Source organism: Nerophis lumbriciformis, linkage group LG02 (genome assembly GCF_033978685.3).
Source record: "Nerophis lumbriciformis linkage group LG02, RoL_Nlum_v2.1, whole genome shotgun sequence".
In the NCBI taxonomy this organism is placed as follows: domain Eukaryota; kingdom Metazoa; phylum Chordata; class Actinopteri; order Syngnathiformes; family Syngnathidae; genus Nerophis; species Nerophis lumbriciformis.
The window spans coordinates 47,533,905-47,555,000 of NC_084549.2; the positions used below are offsets into that span (position 1 = coordinate 47,533,905).

The 21,096-nt window shown below is 43.6% G+C and overlaps 1 protein-coding gene across 2 annotated transcripts in view; it reads right to left on the reverse strand.

Annotated features, from left to right (window-relative positions):
• slc2a15a (solute carrier family 2 member 15a) overlaps positions 1 to 21,096 on the reverse strand; it is a 145,318-nt gene that overhangs the window by 89,533 nt on the left and 34,689 nt on the right. The window contains exons 1-4 of one of the 2 annotated variants that reach the window (XM_061963796.1): positions 16,844 to 16,966; positions 16,606 to 16,730; positions 2,885 to 3,030; positions 2,564 to 2,696 (exon numbers count right to left, since the gene is read on the reverse strand). In XM_061963796.1, the coding sequence (XP_061819780.1) occupies positions 2,564 to 2,696; positions 2,885 to 3,030; positions 16,606 to 16,730; positions 16,844 to 16,926 (487 nt within the window). In that variant the 5' untranslated portion in view covers positions 16,927 to 16,966. Of the gene's footprint in view, positions 1 to 2,563; positions 2,697 to 2,884; positions 3,031 to 16,605; positions 16,731 to 16,843; positions 16,967 to 21,096 lie in introns of those variants that run through there. The other variant, XM_061963786.1, reaches the window with a different exon arrangement.

The window sequence follows — 21,096 nt, forward strand, 5'->3', positions numbered from 1 at the left end:
CCATGATGACATCACAGACCAGGATTTTTGTTTCAATACTTTTTCTTTAAATCACCCGCCTCCAGCTAAAAACTCTGCCATGTCTTTGATAAAACATTATCAAAACATGTTTTTAGAAATCAGGTCTAGTCAGTCACAGCCATCCCAATTTCATGCCCCGCTGCCCAAGACTCATGCCCCGCCCCCCAAGACTCAAGTCCCGCCCCCGTCACAATTTTTTTCTTTTTTTCCACCCACACAACACCAGGTGGGGGCTATAGAAAAATATTGTGGCCAAAATAAAGGGGAAATTTCTGACCTCCCCCGCCCACCCCTACAGAGAGTTCCAGACCGCAGGGAGCGCGTCTGGTATCCGCCCCTTGAGGGGGGGGCTGGGGTCGGGAGCTGTGTTGGTGGGGTGGCTCGGCATCACCATGCCAAGTCACAGCCTCCAGCACGGCCGCCACCACCAGTCTTCCGACCTGTCAAGCCACAGCCTCCCTCACGGCCGCCACCACCAGTCTACCGACCTGTCAAGCCACAGCCTCCAGCACGACCGCCCTCACCAGTCTACCGACCCGTCAAGCCACAGCCTCCAGCACGACCACCCGCACCACGCCTAGCCGCATCACGCCAAGCTCCGGTACCAGCTCCACGACGCCAAGCTCCGGTACCAGCTCCACGACGCCAAGCTCCGGTACCAGCTCCACGACGCCAAGCTCCGGTACCAGCTCCATGACGCCAAGCTCCGGTACCAGCTCCACGACGCCAAGCTCCGGTACCAGCTCCACGACGCCAAGCTCCGGTACCAGCTCGACGTCAAGACCAAGACACGCCATGCCAAGACCAAGACACGCCATGCCAAGACCAAGACACGCCATGCCAAGACCAAGACACGCCATGCCAAGACCAAGACACGCCATGCCAAGACCAAGACACGCCATGCCAAGACCAAGACACGCCATGCCAAGACCAAGACACGCCAAGCCAAGACCAAGACCAAGACCCGCCAAACCAAGACCAAGACCAAGACCAAGACCCGCTAAGCCAAGACCAAGACCAAGACACGCCATGCCAAGACCAAGACACGCCATGCCAAGACCAAGACTCGCCATGCCAAGACCAAGACTCGCCATGCCAAGACCAAGACTCGCCATGCCAAGACCAAGACTCGCCATGCCAAGACCAAGACTCGCCATGCCAAGACCAAGACTCGCTATGCCAAGACCAAGACCCGCCATGCCAAGACCAAGACCCGCCATGCCAAGACCAAGACCCGCCATGCCAAGACCAAGACCCGCCATGCCAAGACCAAGACCCGCCATGCCAAGATCAAGACCCGCCATGCCAAGATCAAGACCCGCCATGCCAAGACCCACACCAAGACCAAGACCAAGACCCACGCCTAGACCAAGACCAAGACCCACGCCGAGCTTCGCCGCCGGACGCGCCACGCCGAGCTTCGCCGCCTGACTTGCCACGCCGAGCTGCCACGCCTGCCAAGTTGACGACGCGCCTGTCTCCTCGTCGGCCACGGATATGGCCGCTACCTGGTCGTCCGCCACGCCAAGTGCGCCCATCTCCCAGTCGGCCACGAATGTGGCCAATCCCTGGGCGCCCGCCTCGCCTGCTGCAGCGGCGTTCCACTCGCCGCCGCCACTTGACTTTGCCTCGGTGGATTCGGGGCCACTTGGGCTGGCGACCCACCGCCATGTCCCCCTCCCGCCCTCCCATGACTATTGATCTTTGGGTTTTTTTGGACATCTGGTATCTGTCCTTAAGGGAGGGGCTCTGTCATGTCTGTGTGATCAGGCTTTATTTTTGGACTTTTTGTGCAGTTTTGTTTTGTCACCATAGTTACCCATTAGTTTCACCTGTCATGTCACGCACCTGTTTTGAGTCACGCACCTGTTGTTAATCATGTCCATAAGTATTTAAGTTAATTCATTTTCTGTTGTTCGGCCTGACGACCTCGCACCCCATATATGCTTCTGCACACCCTTATGATCGTTGCTGCTCTTTTTTCATGCCGGTTCCATGCCAAGTAAGTTTTTGTTTTTCAAGCCACAGTTAATGTTTTTGTTTAATTGTTCATAGTTTATTCTCCGCCACTGTGCGCGCTTTTTGTTTTATCTTTTTTTTGTATTTATAGTTAATAAATAAATCATGTACCTTGGTTCCCGTCTCGCCCGTGCCAACTTTCCGCTGCATCCCGGAAAAGCAAACAACCAAGATCAAGTCCTGACAAGGACCCCTGCACTACAGTGACATTACTATATAAGAACGTCCAACAATACATTGTATTTGGCTGTGACAAAAACTAATCACAAGTGCTAATAACGGATATTATAGAAGTAGAGCAGCCATCTTTGAAACAAACTTGGGGGTGGTGAAAGTGCCCCGACTTTCCAAGTAGGAAAGACGACCTCAAGGGGCGTTCCATTTAATATTCCGACTCTGAACTTGGAAATTCCTTCTTCCCAGTACAAATGGAACACATCATTATTAAAATAAAATAAAAAAGTTTGCTCCAGAAAAATCGACAGTTAAAAACATCTGCCAGCTCATGTACACCAGCACTGACCTGTGATGGTAGCGTGGACATTGTGCTTCTCAATCAGCAGGTATCTGGGGCTCTCTGGGAACCATGGCAACAGCATCAACTGGATAATTGTGGGTACCACTAGCACAGATAGGAACAGAGGCCAGTGTTCTTCCTGTGAGACATAAATTGCACACATAAGCCTAATTTAAGACAAAACTATTAGGTAATGTTATCATGTCACTTTCAGCCACTCAGCTTCACATTAATATGTGCCTGACAGAAATATTAATATACATATAGGAGTTAAGTCAAACACATGTCCTTCATGTTTGGGTGACATGTTAATATTCCATTGTGTACCTTTCCTAAAAGTTCATGTAATCCAAGGACTTGGGCAATGAAGACACCAAGTCCGATGAAGATGCTTGGCACCAACCCCAAAAAGCCCCGCAGGTTCTTCGGTGCAATCTCGCCCAGGTACATGGGAACTACACTTAAAGAGATACCTGCAGTAAAAACAAAGAAAGATAATGTTTAAATTGTATCTGGTCTGCCATTTATAAACATCATAATTAAGAATGTTGATTACAACATAATTAAAATACAGACATCTTCATTGGTTAGTCGTATTGGTTGTAACATATCTTCAAGAATTAATCAACACAATTAAAAAATGAATTAAACTATTTTACACCAAGTATGGTGTTCATTTATTATTCCATAAAATAGTTTAATTAATTTCTTAATTGTGTTGATGAATTCTTGAAGATATATTACAATCAATACGACTATAGAAATGCAAATGATGCATGTGTTCGGAAATGGATGATCGACTTAAACATTTTATATGAAAGAGACATATCATGGAATGATATTTGGAAAAATGCCAATAAACTCTTTAAAAGCATTAAAGATAAGCGGACTCAATTTAAGATCTTGAATAGATTGTATTTTACATCTTCTCAGCTGTTTAAAATCGGTGTAGTAGATAGCAAGTTATGTATGAAGTGTTGGGCAGCCGAGGCAACTCTTGTTCATTTATTGTGGGAATGTCAGAGAATAAAAGAGTCATGGTTGAAAACAACAAAAGAAGCAAATTTAAAAAATGGATCCCATGTTCTCCCTGTGACTGCGTGGGTTCCCTCCGGGTACTCCGGCTTCCTCCCACCGCCAAAAACATGCACCTGGGGATAGGTTGATTGGCAACACTAAATTGGCCCTAGTGTGTGAATGTGAGTGTGAATGTTGTTTGTCTATCTGTGTTGGCCCTGCGATGAGGTGGCGACTTGTCCAGGGTGTACCCCGCCTTCTTGAGATAGGCTCCAGCACCCCCCGCGACCCCAAAAAGGGACACGCGGTAGAAAATGAATGGATTGTTGTGTTTTTATTTCCCTGCCTTCTCTTGTTGTTGTGATCTGTTTCCGCAGCTCATTAGTCTCCTGCGAGGGGCGGACACTAAGGCACACCTGCAACCTATTTCCACCGAGGACTATTTAAGCTCACCTCCCACAGCTGGCTCTTGTCGGTTAATTTATCCTGCACCTTCCACGTGCACGTGCCTGCTTCGCCTCGTCAGTCCTGGTATGTTGTTTTTTTCCTAGTCCTGTAATTCCTAACGTTGTTGTGTTTGTTTTCCTAGCCTCCTTGAGGCAACAAGGACTTTACCCTGTGTTTTAGTGTGCCCTGGCTTCTCCCCCTGCCGACCACTGAGGAACCTGTTTTCATTTGAGTATTTCATGGAGTGCACTTCTGCCTCCATCGCTTTTTGTTACACTTTTTGGACTCATTAAATGTATTCCCTTTTTGTGTTACTCAAACTTGCCTCTCGTCTCTGCATCCCGGGGTCACCCCCTTGACCAGTTCCTAACATATTAACCGACCACATCATGGGCCTCGCAGAGATCGACCCGGTCAGAAGATCTCTTGACCAACAGGCCAAAAGACTAGGCCAACAGGAAGAACAGTTTGGCGTGCTTGGGACCTGCATCAACGCCATGGCAGAACGCCAGAACGCTCGCCTTAATATCTTGGAGACAAAGCTGGGAAGTGTACTCACCGCGCTGCAGGCGATGTCTCCCCCCACGGCCGACCCAGCAGTACCGCTGAGCCATCCGCGACCCGCAGATATTCCGTTGCCTGACGACACCTCTCCTACTACGTGTCCACCACTCTCCAAGCCCGAGCGATTCTCCGGCGAGTCAGGTGACGTGCGGTCCTTCCTCACCCAGTGTGAATTTTTTTTGGAACTTTTGCCCACTTCTTTTTACACTGAAAAGGCTCGTGTGGCTTTTGTAATGTCCCATATGAGTGGCCGGGCTTCCGCCTGGGCCACCGCGGAATGGACACGTCAATCCCCCGTATGTGCCTCGTATGCCGCTTTTGCCAAGGCCATGGAGAACATTTTCCAGCGCGAAAGACCAGGACGTGAAGCAGCGCGAGCATTACTTCGTCTACAGCAAGGACAGCGGAGCGTCACGGACTTCGCCATCGAATTCCGAAGGCTCGCAGCTGAGAGCGGATGGCCCACTTCCGCACTGGTGGACGTTTTTTCCCTCGGTCTGGCTGATCGAGTCCGAAAACATATGATTCCGCTCAAAACTCCCGACAGCCTCGACGAGCTAGTCGCTCTGGCGGGGAGGATTGAAAATCGTCTCGTTGACTGGGAGAGAGAGAGGATTCGACGCCAGGAACTCCGCTCTGTGACGCATAGTAGGAGTGGCCACGAAGCGCATCAAGCATTCACACCGATACCCAGTGTCGATGTCCTGCCGATATCACTGGAAGAGGAACCGATGCAGCTCGGTGGAAATCGTCTCTCTCCAGCTGAGCGAGATCGTCGCCTTCGTCTCCAGCTGTGTTTATATTGCGGCAAAGCGGAGCATCGCCTCTCCCACTGTCCTCATCGTCCGGATCGCCGCCGCACTCAAGCGCCGCATCCTCTGCGCACCCGAGCGTCGTCTCCCCTGCGCACCCGAGCGTCGTCTCCCCTGCGCACCCGAGCGTCGTCTCCCCTGCGCACCCGAGCGTCGTCTCCCCTGCGCACCCGAGCGTCGTCTCCCCTGCGCACCCGAGCGTCGTCTCCCCTGCGCACCCGAGCGTCGCCTCCCCTGCGCACCCGAGCATCGCCTCCCCTGCGCACCCGAGCGTCGCCTCCCCTGCGCACCCGAGCGTCGCCTCCCCTGCGCACCCGAGCGTCGCCTCCCCTGCGCACCCAAGCGTCGCCTCCCCTGCGTACCCAAGCACCGCCGCCTTGCCGCATTCCAGCGTCACTTCCCCCAGCGACCGACCCTGCTCCTCTACTGTCAGCTACAGGTCAGACGCTGTCCAGACTTCAAATCTTGGGTACGCTTACCTGGGATAAAGACCAAGAATTGGACATTAGGGCTCTTATTGATTCGGGTGCTGACGATAATTTCATCGATGAGTCCGTAATTAAGCGTTTTTCTAGACCCGTTGCTAAGTTACATAAACCAAGAGTGGTCCGATCCTTCGACGGGGGCCACCTGGCGAGTGTTATCCATCATAGCCTTCCGTTAACTCTCCAATTATCTGGTAACCATTTTGAATCAATAATTTTTCTGGTAATTCCCTCTCGTTCTGCTCCGGTTGTGCTTGGGCTTACCTGGTTATCTAAACACAACCCCCATATTGACTGGGCTAAAGCTACAATAATTAACTGGGCTATTTTTTGTCATTCTCATTCTCAGCGGTCCGCATGCCCTCGCACAGGGTCATCGCGTGTAGTCACCGAGGAGGTAATTGATTTGTCGGTGGTGCCCACTGCTTATCACAACCTTAAAGACGTTTTTAGCAAAGATCGAGCCTTGTCGTTACCTCCACACCGTCCCTACGATTGCGGTATTGATCTCCTCCCTGGTGCTACACTTCCTTCTTCGCGTCTATACAACATTTCCCGACACGAAAGACAGTCACTAGAGGACTATATCACCACTTCACTTGCATCTGGTCTTATCCGTCCATCCAACTCTCCACTAGCCGCCGGGTTCTTTTTTGTGGAAAAGAAGGATAAGACACTGCCGTCTTTCAGGGCCTCATAAATGATGTCCTACGTGACATGCTCGACCGTTTTGTGGTAGTTTATTTAGACGATATCCTCGTTTTCTCGCCTAACCCTGAACTACACATCCAGCATGTTCACTTAGTACTCCAACGCCTTCTCGAAAATCGTCTGTACGTCAAGGCTGAGAAGTGCGTTTTTCATACTGAGTCTGTTCCGTTTTTGGGTTTTATTGTTGAGAGAGGTCAACTCCGGGCAGATCCGGCGAAGATCCAGGCAGTGGTTGATTGGCCCACACCCACTTCTAGAAAGCACCTTCAAAGATTTCTAGGTTTCGCTAATTTTTTATCGTCGTTTTATCCGTAATTTTAGTCGAGTAGCGATACCATTAACGAAATTAACTTCCATTAAGCTTCCGTTTTTGTGGACCTCAGAGACTCAGTCTGCTTTTGAGAAACTTAAGTCTTTGTTCACCTCTGCACCTGTTCTGGTCCATCCTAACATATCCTCTCAATTTTTTGTCGAGGTTGACACATCTGACTCCGGCGTGGGGGCTGTTCTCTCCCAGCGCTCCACCTCCGACCAGAGGCTGCACCCCTGTGCCTTCTTCTCACGCCACCTGACTCCTGCAGAACGAAATTATGATATTGGCAATAGAGAGCTACTCGCCGTAGTGTTGGCACTACAAGAATGGAGGCACTGGCTGGAGGGCTCGGAGACCCCGTTTGTGGTGTTCACAGACAACAAAAATCTATCCTATATTCGTACTGCTCAACGGCTCAATCCTAGACAGGCAAGGTGGGCGTTGTTTCTAGCCAGATTTAATTTTACCATGACTTTCCGCCCTGGTTCACAGAATGGCAAACCAGACGCCCTGTCGAGGATGTACTCCTGCCCCGAGGAAGAGGTCAAGACTGAGACAATCATCCCCCCATCACGTGTACTGGGAGCGTTGCAGTGGGACATTGAAGGCCGCGTCAAGGAGGGACTCAAAGACGTTCCTTTTCCTAAGAACTGCCCTCAGGGGTGTTTGTTTGTGATTCCAGAGCTCCGTCCTGAAGTACTGAACTGGGCCCACAGCTCCAAGGTCGCCTGCCACCCGGGCAAAACCCGTACGTTTTTCCTCCTATCCCAGCGCTTCTGGTGGCCAACTTCCAGGGCTGACACAAAGGACTTCGTATCGGCCTGTGCCACTTGTGCCCGTAATAAGGCTTCACACCGGGCACCAGCTGGTCTTATTCGCCCGCTTCCCATCCCCTCCCGCCCGTGGTCCCATGTAGCATTGGACTTCGTCACAGGACTTCCACCATCCAAGGGCAACACGGTGATATTGACCTTGGTGGACCGTTTTTCCAAGATGGCCCATTTCGTCGCTCTTGCCAAGTTGCCCTCTGCACTCGAGACTGCAGAACTGCTCGTACGCCATGTTTTCCGGCTACATGGTATCCCGGTGGATGTGGTTTCGGATAGAGGTCCACAATTCTCGTCTGCTGTTTGGAAGGCGTTCTGCAAAGCATTAGGAGCATCACCCAGCCTTTCTTCAGGATACCACCCACAGACTAACGGTCAGACTGAGCGCACTAATCAAGACCTGGAGGCCGCCATCCGCTGCGTCTGCCACCAGCAGCCGGCATCCTGGGCGTTCAGTCTACCGTGGATAGAGTACGCTCACAATACGCTCATCAGCTCTGCTACAGGCATGTCACCTTTTCCCTCTGCCTACGGGTATCAACCTCCCGCTTTTCCTTCTCTGGAATCAGAGGTAGCTGTCCCATCGGTGGCGGCCCACCTGCACCGCGCACATCAAGCCTGGCGCAACACCCGCTCTGCACTGCTACGCACATCAGAGCGCAACCAGCGCATCGCTAACCGCCACCGCAGCACAGCACTAGACTACAGGCCCGGTCAGAAAGTGTGGTTGTCGTCTCGGGATCTCCCTCTCCAAGTTGCCTCAAGGAAACTCCAGCCTAGATTTATTGGTCCTTATTCCATTGAGCGTATCATCAACCCCTCTGCCGTTCAATTACGCCTTCCCGACTCCCTAAGAATACATCCCTCATTCCACGTCTCTCTTATCAAGCCCGTTTCCACCAGTCCCCTGAGTCCTCCAGAGGTGCCTCCTCCACCTCCCAGGCTTATTGATGGCCATCCGGCGTTCTCTGTCAAGGCCATTCTCGATGTGAGGAGAAGGGGCAGGGGTTTCCAGTATCTGGTGGACTGGGAGGGCTACGGCCCCGAGGACCGATCCTGGGTCTTGCGTTCCCTTATCTTAGACCCTACACTTTTAAATACATTTTATGATCGTTTTCCCTAGAAGCCAGGTAAGCCGCCAGGTGGCGTCCATTAAGGGGGGGTACTGTTGTGTTTTTATTTCCCTGCCTTCTCTTGTTGTTGTGATCTGTTTCCACAGCTCATTAGTCTCCTGCGAGGGGCGGACACTAAGGCACACCTGCAACCTATTTCCACCGAGGACTATTTAAGCTCACCTCCCACAGCTGGCTCTTGTCGGTTAATTTATCCTGCACCTTCCACGTGCACGTGCCTGCTTCGCCTCGTCAGTCCTGGTATGTTGTTTTTTTCCTAGTCCTGTAATTCCTAATGTTGTTGTGTTTGTTTTCCTAGCCTCCTTGAGGCAACAAGGACTTTACCCTGTGTTTTAGTGTGCCCTGGCTTCTCCCCCTGCCGACCACTGAGGAACCTGTTTTCATTTGAGTATTTCATGGAGTGCACTTCTGCCTCCATCGCTTTTTGTTACACTTTTTGGACTCATTAAATGTATTCCCTTTTTGTGTTACTCAAACTTGCCTCTCGTCTCTGCATCCCGGGGTCACCCCCTTGACCAGTTCCTAACATGGATCCCATATTCCAATATATGACTCATTATTACATTCCTTAATACAAACATCCCAATGACACTGCAAACTTGTATTCTTGGGGATCTCCATCAATTTAGTAACGTGTCATCAAAGAGTAAAAATGCATTTCTTTCAATATGCATAATAACAAAAAGGGTAATATTAAAAAAATGGATGGATGTTTATAGTCCAACTCATACTGACTGGTACACACAAGCTATGGAGATGATATCAGTAGAAAAAACTGCATTTAGTTCAGATAATAATGAGTCATATATTGGAATATGGGATCCATTTTTTAAATGTGTTTTAACTATTAAATGAACCACAAATATGACTTTTTTTATCTTTGTGAAAATATTGGACACGGTGTGTTGTCGAGCTTATGAGATGCGATGCAAGTGTAAGCCACTGTGACACTATTGTTCATTTTATTTTTATTTTTTTTATAAATGTCTGTAATGATAATGTCACTGAGGGATTTTTAATCACTGCTATGTTGAAATTGTTACTAATATTGATACTGTTGTTGATAATATTAATTTTTGTTTCACTACTTTTAGATTGTTCTGTGTCATGTTTGTGTGTCCTCTCAATTGCTCTGTTTATTGCTATTCCGGTTTTGGAATTGGATTGCATTATTATGGTATTGCTGTGTATTGTTTTGTTGGATTGATTAATAAAAATAAATTAATAGATAAAATAAAAATAATTCAACAAGATTTATTTGTCAGATAACAGAAACAGCATGCTAAAACACCATTCTACATTTGTTTTTACATTTTACATATAATTTAATAAAAGTACATCTAATACTGTTTTCAAACTACACCAGTTGTATTGTAGCATCAGCACAGCTAGTGCTTCTTTAGTTTACCCTCCTGTAATCATATGAACAGTCCATATTTGTTATAACAATGAAATAAATGTTTTGAGTTATTTTATATATATATATATATATATATATATATATATAGAGAGAGAGAGAGAGAGAGAGAGAGATGTCAAAAATGGTGTGTATTTTGAAGGGAGCTCACCAATCAGTCTCCTGACTTATCTATGCACTGACCCGATCACTGACCGTATAACAACCCACACCGCCTTTCAGGCAACCACAACCATCCACGGTTAAAGTAATAAAAAACATGTGAGGACAACATCATTTGGTTGATTAATCTGTGTGTACATATGATTATTGTGATCATGTTTTTTGATGAATCATATGAGTTAACGTGTAACATTTTGACAGCCTAATATACAAACCCTGTTTCCATATGAGTTGGGAAATTGTGTTAGATGTAAATGTAAACGGAATACAATGATTTGCAAATCCTTTTCAACCCATATTCAGTTGAATGCACTACAAAGACAAGATATTTGATGTTCAAACTCATAAACTTTATTTTTTTTTTGCAAATAATAATTAACTTAGAATTTCATGGCTGCAACACGTGCCAAAGTAGTTGGGAAAGGGCATGTTCACCACTGTGTTACATGGCCTTTCCTTTTAACAACACTCAGTAAACGTTTGGGAACTGAGGAGACACATTTTTTAAGCTTCTCAGGTGGAATTCTTTCCCATTCTTGCTTGATGTACAGCTTAAGTTGTTCAACAGTCCGGGGGTCTCCGTTGTGGTATTTTAGGCTTCATAATGTGCCACACATTTTCAATGGGAGACAGGTCTGGACTACAGGCAGGCCAGTCTAGTACCCGCACTCTTTTACTATGAAGCCACGTTGATGTAACACGTGGCTTAGCATTGTCTTGCTGAAATAAGCAGGGGTGTCCATGGTAACGTTGCATTGATGGCAACTTTTGTTGCTCCAAAACCTGTATGTACCTTTCAGCATTAATGGCACCTTCACAGATGTGTAAGTTACCCATGTCTTGGGCACTAATACACCCCCATACCATCACAGATGCTGGCTTTTCAACTTTGCGCCAAAACAATTCGGATGGTTCTTTTCCTCTTTGGTCCGGAGGACACGACGTCCACAGTTTCCAAAAACAATTTGAAATGTGGACTCGTCAGACCACAGAACACTTTTCCACTTTGTATCAGTCCATCTTAGATGAGCTCAAGCCCAGCGAAGCCGACGGCATTTCTGGGTGTTGTTGATAAACGGTTTTCGCCTTGCATAGGAGAGTTTTAACTTGCACTTACAGATGTAGCGACCAACTGTAGTTACTGACAGTGGGTTTCTGAAGTGTTCCTGAGCCCATGTGGTGATATCCTTTACACACTGATGTCGCTTGTTGATGCAGTACCGCCTCAGGGATCGAAGGTCACGGGCTTAGCTGCTTACGTGCAGTGATTTCTCCAGATTCTCTGAACCCTTTGATGATATTACGGACCATGGATGGTGAAATCCCTAAATTCCTTGCAATAGCTGGTTGAGAAAGGTTTTTCTTAAACTGTTCAACAATTTGCTCATGCATTTGTTGACAAAGTGGTGACCCTCGTCCCATCCTTGTTTGTGAATGACTGAACATTTCATGGAATCTACTTTTATACCCAATCATGGCACCCACCTGTTCCCAATTTGCCTGTTCACCCGTGGGATGTTCCAAATAAGTGTTTGATGAGCATTCCTCAACTTTATCAGTATTTATTGCCACCTTTCCCAACTTCTTTGTCACGTGTTGCTGACATCACATTCTAAAGTTAATGATTATTTGCAAAAAAAAAAAGGTTTATCAGTTTGATCAAATATGTTGTCTTTGTAGCATATTCAACTGAATATGGGTTGAAAATTATTTGCAAATCATTGTATTCCGTTTATATTTACATCTAACACAATTTCCCAACTCAAATGGAAACGGGGTTTGTAAATATATATATATATATATATATATATATATATATATATATATATATATATATATATATATGATTTTTCTTTTATCAGATCAATCACACTCTTAAGCTTTGATTAATCATGTTTAAACACATGTTATTACTTGCTTGCATATATAACATGTGCTTAAGAAAATACCTCAATATTTGGACACAAATGCAATTTTGTTGTTATTAATTTGCCTAAAACTTGATGACAGTAAGTAAAGAATTAAAAGCACATTTTGAAAGTATTTGCAATAATATAGCAAAGAAGATACAGATGGTAAACACACCCATTAACAACTTGACATAGTGGACCTTTGACATCTGCATTTACTCTTCCTTTAAACAAGAAAAAGACACATCATACAATGATATTTGCATCCTTTAGATGCATTAAAATAAACTGAGTCGATTAAACATCTTGAATTGTATTTTACACCCTCTTAATCGTTAAAAATGTCCAATTCCAACCCTTGAGGTAATGGGTCCCATTTTTATAGTCTTTGGAATGACTCGGCCGGGGTTTGAACTCACAACCTACCGATCTCAGGGCAGACATTCCAACCACCAGGCCACTGAATGTGTTGTAAGTGTAAGGACTAAACGCCTACAGTCATCAAAGTTTGGGCCCCCAGTACCGTTTTGTTTGCCGTATGGAGGCAGCGCTTTTCACACTTTCAAACGACCTCTTGTATGCAGTTTGAAAGCTGCAGTCGAAGAAAAGAAACACACAGACAGACGTAGCAATGTATCTATGCCCGCAAAATTATTGAGTTCATTTTCACTTACCAGTCGACTGATTGACTTCCTACTATCATATAGTTTCACAGGACATCAAATGCAATGCTTTTTAAAGTCATTTAAGGCGTTCATTTATGCAAAATTCATTTAATGCTTTTTAATGACCTGCAAAAAACCTGTCTGTGCTTTGTTTTAAGATACTGTTTTAAACTTGTTGTGGCCAATAATGAGAAAGTTTGTCGCTGCAATTACCTCAGTTTTATCTGAAGTTCCATTTGAGTGTGTTTTGAAGTGAAATTGGCCACCTCTCATCACTCATCTTTGCACCGTGTAACAATAGGCACTGACTTTTGCGTTTATTTGATTCACTCATGATAACGAGGTAATTTCTTTAATTAATCACATGCGTTGACGTTGACAGTACATGTACAAAACCCAAAACCAGTGAAGTTGGCACGTTGTGTAAATCGTAAATAAAAACAGAATACAATAATTTGCAAATCCTTTTCAACCTATATTCAATTGAATAGACTGCAAAGACCAAATACTTAACGTTCCAATTGGAAAACGTTATTGTTTGCAAATATTAGCACATTTAGAATTTGATGCCTGCAACATGTTTCAAAAAAGCTGGCACAAGTGGCAAAAAGACAGAGAAAGTTGAGGAATGCTCTTCAAACAGTTAACAGGTGAACAGGTTAATTGGGAACAGGTGGGTGCCAGGATTGGGTATAAGAGCAGCTTCCATGAAATGCTCAGTCATTCACAATCAAGGATGGGGCGAGGGTCACCACTTTGTGAACAAATGTGTGAGCAAATTGTCGAACAGTTTAAGAACAACATTTCTCAAGGAGCTATCTCAAGGAATTTAGGGATTTCACCATCTACGGTCTGTAATATCATCAAAAAGTTCAGAGAATCTGGAGAAATCACTGCACGGAAGCAGCAATGCCGTGACCTTCGATCCCTCAGGCGGTACTGCATCTAAAACTGACATCAGAGTGTAAAGGGTATCACCACATGGGCTCAGGAACAGTTCAGAAAACCACTGTCAGTAACTACACTTGGTCCCTACAACTGTAAGTGCAAGTAAAAGTCTACTATGCAAAGCGAAAGCCATTTATCAACAACACCCAGAAATGCCGCCGGCTTCGCTGGGCCCGAGCTCATCTAAGATGGACTGATGCAAAGTGGAAAAGTGTTCTGTGGTCTGACGAGTCCACATTTCAAATTGTTTTTGGAAACTGTGGACGTCGTGTCCTCCGGTGCAAAGAGGAAAAGAACCATCCGGATTGGTATACGTGCAAAGTTCAAAAGCCAGCATCTGTGATGGTATGGGGGTGTATTAGTGACCAATGCATGGGTAACTTACACATCTGTGAAGGCACCATTAATGCTGAAAGGTACATACAGTTTTTGGAGCAACATATGTTGCCATCCAAGCAACGTTATCATGGACACTCCTGCTTATTTCAGCAAGACAATGCCAAGCCACGTGTTACAACAGTGTGGCTTTACAATAAGAGTGTGGGTACTAGACTGTCCTGCCTGTAGTCCAGACCTGTCTCCCATTGAAAATGTGTGGCGCATTATGAAGCGTAAAATACCACAACGGAGACCCCAGACTGTCGAACAACTTAAGCTGTACATCAAGCAAGAATGGGAAAGAATTCCACCGGATAAGCTTCAAAAATGGGTCTCCTCAGTTCCCAAACGTTTACTGTGTGTTGTTAAAAGGAAAAGCCATGTAACACAGTGGTAAAAATGCCCCTATGCCAACTTTTTGCAATGTGTTGCTGCCATTAAATTCTAAGTTAATGATTATTTGGCTCTACTGCTTTTGAGGCAAACTTTCATGCGTCATGCAAATCTGCCAATTATTTGACCAGTATTTTTTTGGGGAAAGCAGAATTAAGATTTTGTTTAGCCCTGTACTATCAAGACTTCCAAACTCAGTCAGAAATTCTTCTCGGTGATGGAGCATGACAACGCTGAAACATTTTACGAAAACGTGCTTGCACTTTAGTGTATGATTTGTTAGAGGAATAACTTTCATTGGCTGACCTAGACATGTTGGAAAGACTATTGCTCCAATATTTCATGCACATAGTCTACATGTATACCCTAAAAATGATAAAAAATCATATCTTTTATTGATTTATGTATTCTTATTGATCATTTGTGCAACATTGACGAGCAAATAAGCTCAAACTGCCTTACTACAGAACGTCAAATCATATACACAGGCCCATCAACCACTTTAGAAACAGTCGTGCATGCACTGATAACATCCTGCTGAGACTACTGTAATTCTCTCTATTTAAGCATTAACCAGTCCTCCACTTGCCGTTTACAGTTAATGCAAAATGCAGCTTCACCCCTGCTCACAGGAACAAGAAAAAAAGACCACATTACTGCCCAGTTTCTTTTCAATGGCTGCCTGTTGTTATTAGAATTCAGTTTAAGATGTTTTTGTTCTTAATTCACTTCACGGGCTGCTTCCACAGTATTTATCTGACTTATAGTACTTATTTTGCACACCCTCGTCAGAACTCTAAGCTCTCTGACCAGTGCTTTTTAAACTGCCAAGGTCAAGACTGATGACCAGAGGTGACATATAGCTTTTGCAGTAGCAGGCCCTAAACTCTGGAATGCTTTCCCTTTGAATTTCAAAGCTGCTGCCTCTCTTGAGAACTGTAATTCTTCTTTGAGAACACACTCATCTGCATAGGCATTTCAAACAAGCTGAGCTGGACATATTTATGGACATTTTTATGTTTATATTTCCATCCATCCATCCATTTTCTACCGCTTATTCCCTTCGGGGTCGCGGGGGACGGTGGAGCCTATCTCAGCTACAATCGGGCGGAAGGCGGTGTACACCCTGGACAAGTCGCCACCTCATTGCAGGGCCAACATTGATAGACAGACAACATTCACACTCACATTCACACACTAGGGTCAATTTAGTGTTGCCAATCAACTTATCCCCAGGTGCATGTCTTTGGAGGTGGGAGGAAGCCGGAGTACCCGGAGGGAACCCACGCAGTCACGGGGAGAACATGCAAACTCCACACAGAAAGATCCCGAGCCTGGGATTGAACCCCAGACTACTCAGCAACTTTGTATTGTGAGGCAGACGCACTAACCCCTCTCCACCGTGCTGCCTGTTTATATTTATAATGTTTTATTATTTTTATGAACATTATTTATTTTATTTGTAGTGTGTGTAGTCCTAATTTAGTTTTTATTATATTATCGATTGGTTTGTTTAGCTGTCTTTTATAATGTTCTGTACTTATTGTGATTTGTATCCTATTTTTTTTAACCTGTTTTTAATCTGCACACCACTTTGGGGCAGTCGTGGCTGTTTTTAAGTTGTAATAAATAAACAAACCTTGACCTTCAAAGATTTGTGGGCTCAGTTTTTCGGGTGACCTTGTACTAAATAAACTAAATAAAAGCATATTTCTAACATTTATTGATAGCCTTTGCTATGTTGTCTGTTGACACAAAATGGTGCAGTGTTGATATCTTTGTAAGGCGGCAAATTTAGAAAATCAGCAGCGGAACAAACATGTATTTCCCAAGTGTCTGTAAAAAGGTGTGTGAAGGAGTGCTTACCTGAGTGAATCCCTGTGATGAAACGACCCAGTATGACCATCTCAGGTGAACCACAACTTCTGCTAAAGACCATGAGTGAGCTAGCAATAAAAACTAACACTGTAGTGTTTACCACCGTGCCTTTCCTGAAACGACACCATAAACATCAAGTACATAAATAGTTATAAGGAAAATATCATTCAGAGCACGTGTATCGGAAATGTATGAAATAAAGTCAAGACACAGACAAATAACCCACTGTGAACTTTTGTTTGTGCCCAAAGCATGTGAAGCAGCATGTATATTGTTTGACTTCAGAATGCAGGAGACAGGAGGTGACATGCAGGTAAAAGAATTACAAATGTAAAACTTGCCATTTCCAACAGTTAGCAACTATGACAATTCTCGAGAGACAATCCTCCAGCCCTGACTGCAGTACAGGCTGACATAAAATAGCTCTCTGATTAGCGACCAGAAGCAGGTGTGTCTCCTGTTCGCCAAACAGAGGCAAGTGCTCATGGAGCCAGGCAGGAAGTGGAACAGAAATGAAAGCGCTGGATAGGGAATAACAGTAAGCTAATGAAGCAAATACAAATCTGAACATTGTCAGACCTGACGTGCAACAGGTTGTGACACAAAGTTGAGAAAAATTCTAACAATTCAACATTGAAAAGTCCAGACAATTAAACGCAATCAAATATTATTGAAGGTGAGGACAGAACAAGCCCACATAGGATATTTACAGGAGACCCATTTGACTGACAAGGAGCATGTAAAACTAAAGAGAATGGGCTTCACTCATGTTTTTTTCGTCATATAAACTAGGACATAGGAGAGGAGTTGCAATCCTCATCTCAAAAAAGCTAAATTTTGAAAAAGTACTGGAATTTGGTGATAAGGAGGGTAGATTTATTTTAGTAAAGGGAAAGATAGATGGGAACCCAATCACCTTATTGAATGTCTATGCACCCCCTGGGAGTGATATTAATTTCTTCCAAAAAATCACCAATATTATGTAACGGAAACCGAAAGTCTTTTGATTTGTGGTGGGGATTTAAATATACATTTACAGCCAAAATTGGACTCATCTAGTATAAAAATACATAACGTTAAACCCCTTTATAAGAAAGTAAACACACTTTTTGAGGAAGTAGGCTTAATTGACATATGGCAAGATTTTTTACCCAGACAGAAGGGATTATACTTATTTCTCTGCTCCGCATTGTCTTTATACAAGAATAAATTATTTTCTAACATTTGGAAAGGATAAAGATAAAATATGTACCTGTGAAATTGGACCAAAAATGAATTAAAAGTTGCAATTAGTAAGCTTAAATTAAGTAAATCGCCAGGATCAGACGGTTACACGGCTGAGTGGTATAAGGAATTTAAAAAAGAATGAATACGGTACGTGTTTTACTCCCCACATTGAATTGGGTCTTAAAAAAGGCACAAACGCCACTTAGTTGGAGGGAGGCAATTATCTCAGCTATACCAAAAGAAGGCAAGGATAGAATTGAATGTGGATCTTACAGGCCAATATCAGTTCTCAATGTAGATTATGAACTATTTACTTCCATTATGGCCAAACGATTAGAAGATTTCTTACCTATATTGATACATAATGATCAAACAGGTTTTATACATCAACGGCAAACACAAGACAATATAAGAAAGACACTACATATTATGGATCATATACAAAGAAAATACATCGAAGCAATTGTTATAAGTGTGGATGTTGAAAAGGCCTTTGATTCGGTCAATTGGAATTTTCTTTACAGAGTTTTATATAAATTCGGCTTTCAGGATACAATTATTAAAACTAAACAGGCACTGTACAACAATCCTACTGCTAGAATTAAAGTCAATGGATACTTATCAAATAGTTTTACCCTAGAAAGGGGCTTTAGACAGGGATGTGCATGGTCACCATTACTCTTTGCATTATATCTGGAGCCATTAGCTCAGTTTATCAGACAAAATGAAGATATTAAGGGAATCATGATTAAAGGAAGAGAGTATAAATTGGCCTGCTATGCGGATGACATTTTGGTTTACCTCGGACACCCAACATACTCGCTCCCTAAATTAATGCAATCATTTGAACTGTATGGTCAACTATCAGGATATAAAATCAATATAGGTAAAACCCATCTACTCTCATATAATTATAACCCACCAGAAATCAGAAGTAGTTACCCTCTGATATGGCAAACAGTATCTTTTAAATACCTGGGCATTAATTTGTCAAAAGATCTAACAAAATTATCAGAATACAATTATCTACCCATACATAATAAAATAAAAGATGACATAGCAAGATGGAACTTAATTAATTTTTTTAGCCTTAGTTCTAGAATTGATTCCATTAAAATGAATGTATTGCCAAGACTGCTGTACCTATTTCAAACCCTGCCAATAGAGATTAACCAAAACCAATTCAATGAATGGGACAAAATGCTATCAAGGTATATATGGCAAAGTAAAAGGCCAAGAGTTTGTCTCAAAACTTTACAATAGGTCAAACAAAAGGGAGGATGGGGTTTACCTTGCCTCCGATATTACTATTTTGCAGCCCAGATGAGAGCAGTGATATATATGCTGGTACAACCCGTCATACATTGCTCAATGGAAAATTATTGAAGAAGAAATGGCCTCCATCCCTATACAAGCAATCCTGGCGGATAGCAATTTACAAACCCACATAAATAACATTGATAATACCTATGGGTGAAATGGACCCTTAAAGTGTGGAAAATGATTATAAAAGAATACAAACTTGAGAGTGATATTGCAGTTCTTAAATGGTGTGCCTATGATACAGAGTTTACACCTAATACATTAGACTCAAGATTTAAGGACTGGATATCTAAGGGTATAACAGCTTTATGTAGTGTAATGAAAGATAAAAAAAATGCTTAGTTTTGAAACTATTAAAAGGACATATATATTAGAAAACCAAGACTTCTATCGATATTTGCAGTTGCGGCATTTTGTTAATATGAAGGTGAAAAGCGTCACAAAGACGAGTATATGTTTGATTGAACTGTTTACAAAAGCCTACAATTCAGAAGTTATTGATATAACTGTTTTATGCCTGTACAAGGGTCTGTTGAATATGAAATCATATTCATTAAAACAAAATGGGAGAAGGAAGGAGAGATAACTATATCTGAGGAAAAATGGACAAAAATATGGAAATGTCACTGGACTTGTACCAGCTCACCCAAGTGGAGGGAGTTTGACTGGAAAAATTTGATCAGATTTTTTATTACACCTTCTCAGAAGTCTCACTATGATAACAACTCCAATGCCTGCTAGAGAAATTGTGGGAATTCAAATGCAAACCACTACCATGTTTTCTGGGACCACAAAAGACTATTGGAAAGAGATACACCAAGCTCTACAGGATATTTTCGAACGTGAAATACAGCTCGAAAGTAAACATTTTTTTTTGGACATGTACCTCAGGAATGGCTGAAGAAAGATAAACACTTAATGAATATCCTACTGGTGGCTTGTAAAAAGACCATTACTAGGAAATGGATATCCCAGGAGAGCCCAACTTTGAAGCAATGGATGGAAACAACAATGGACATATATAAAATGGAGAAGATAACCGCCTTTATTAATTATAAATTGGAGAAATTTACTTCATACTGGGAAAATTGGGTGGAATATATGATTTGTATATTTGAAAATAAGTAATTCTTCCTTAAGTCATCGCAATGTCCCCGATAAATATTTCCTGTCTCCGCAGGCTCTTTTGTCTCTAAATATTTGGGAGCGTGATCAAGAAACAACTTGCCAACAATCTCAAGACTGACAACACCGTTCGCCAGTTTGGTTTCAGATCTGGACATGGTTAAATTATGGCTTTTTTAAAAGTTATTGAGCAACTTGATAAGTGCCATTCATAACAGAAATTGTTGTGCTGATGATTTCTATTGACTTGGTGGTAATGGCTTTTGACTGTGAGGACCGTGGCCTAGACAGGCTAAGATAAATTGGTGACTCTAAGAGCTGTCCAGCATGGTTCAATAGGTAATCTGAAAAGCCTGCTTACTATAAAAACCTCCATCATTCATCTCTGCTTAAAGGGTAACTGCACTTTTTTTGAAATCTTGCCTTTTGTTCACAACTCCGCCACTCCTGCCACTGCTATCTCACATACACACGCCCCGATCCGCATGCTACTATCGTCTCGAGCCCCTCCAAGCCGACCCACAGCCAGTTGCGCCACACCACCACAAGGGAAATGCCAGCTAGCGTCAGGAAGAGTTGGTTCATGTATTTATGGGTTCAAGTGTTAACATGTTCATGGGGTCATGAGGTTATATGTTCATATGTCATGGGTTTATGTGTTCATATGGTCATGCGTTCATAAAATCCAGTATTAATGTGTTTATGCACACATGGGTTCTGTTCATGTGTTCAATGGGGCATGTGTTCAAGGATTCATGTGTTCATAAGGTCATGCGTTCATGGATTCATATTTCAATGGATTAA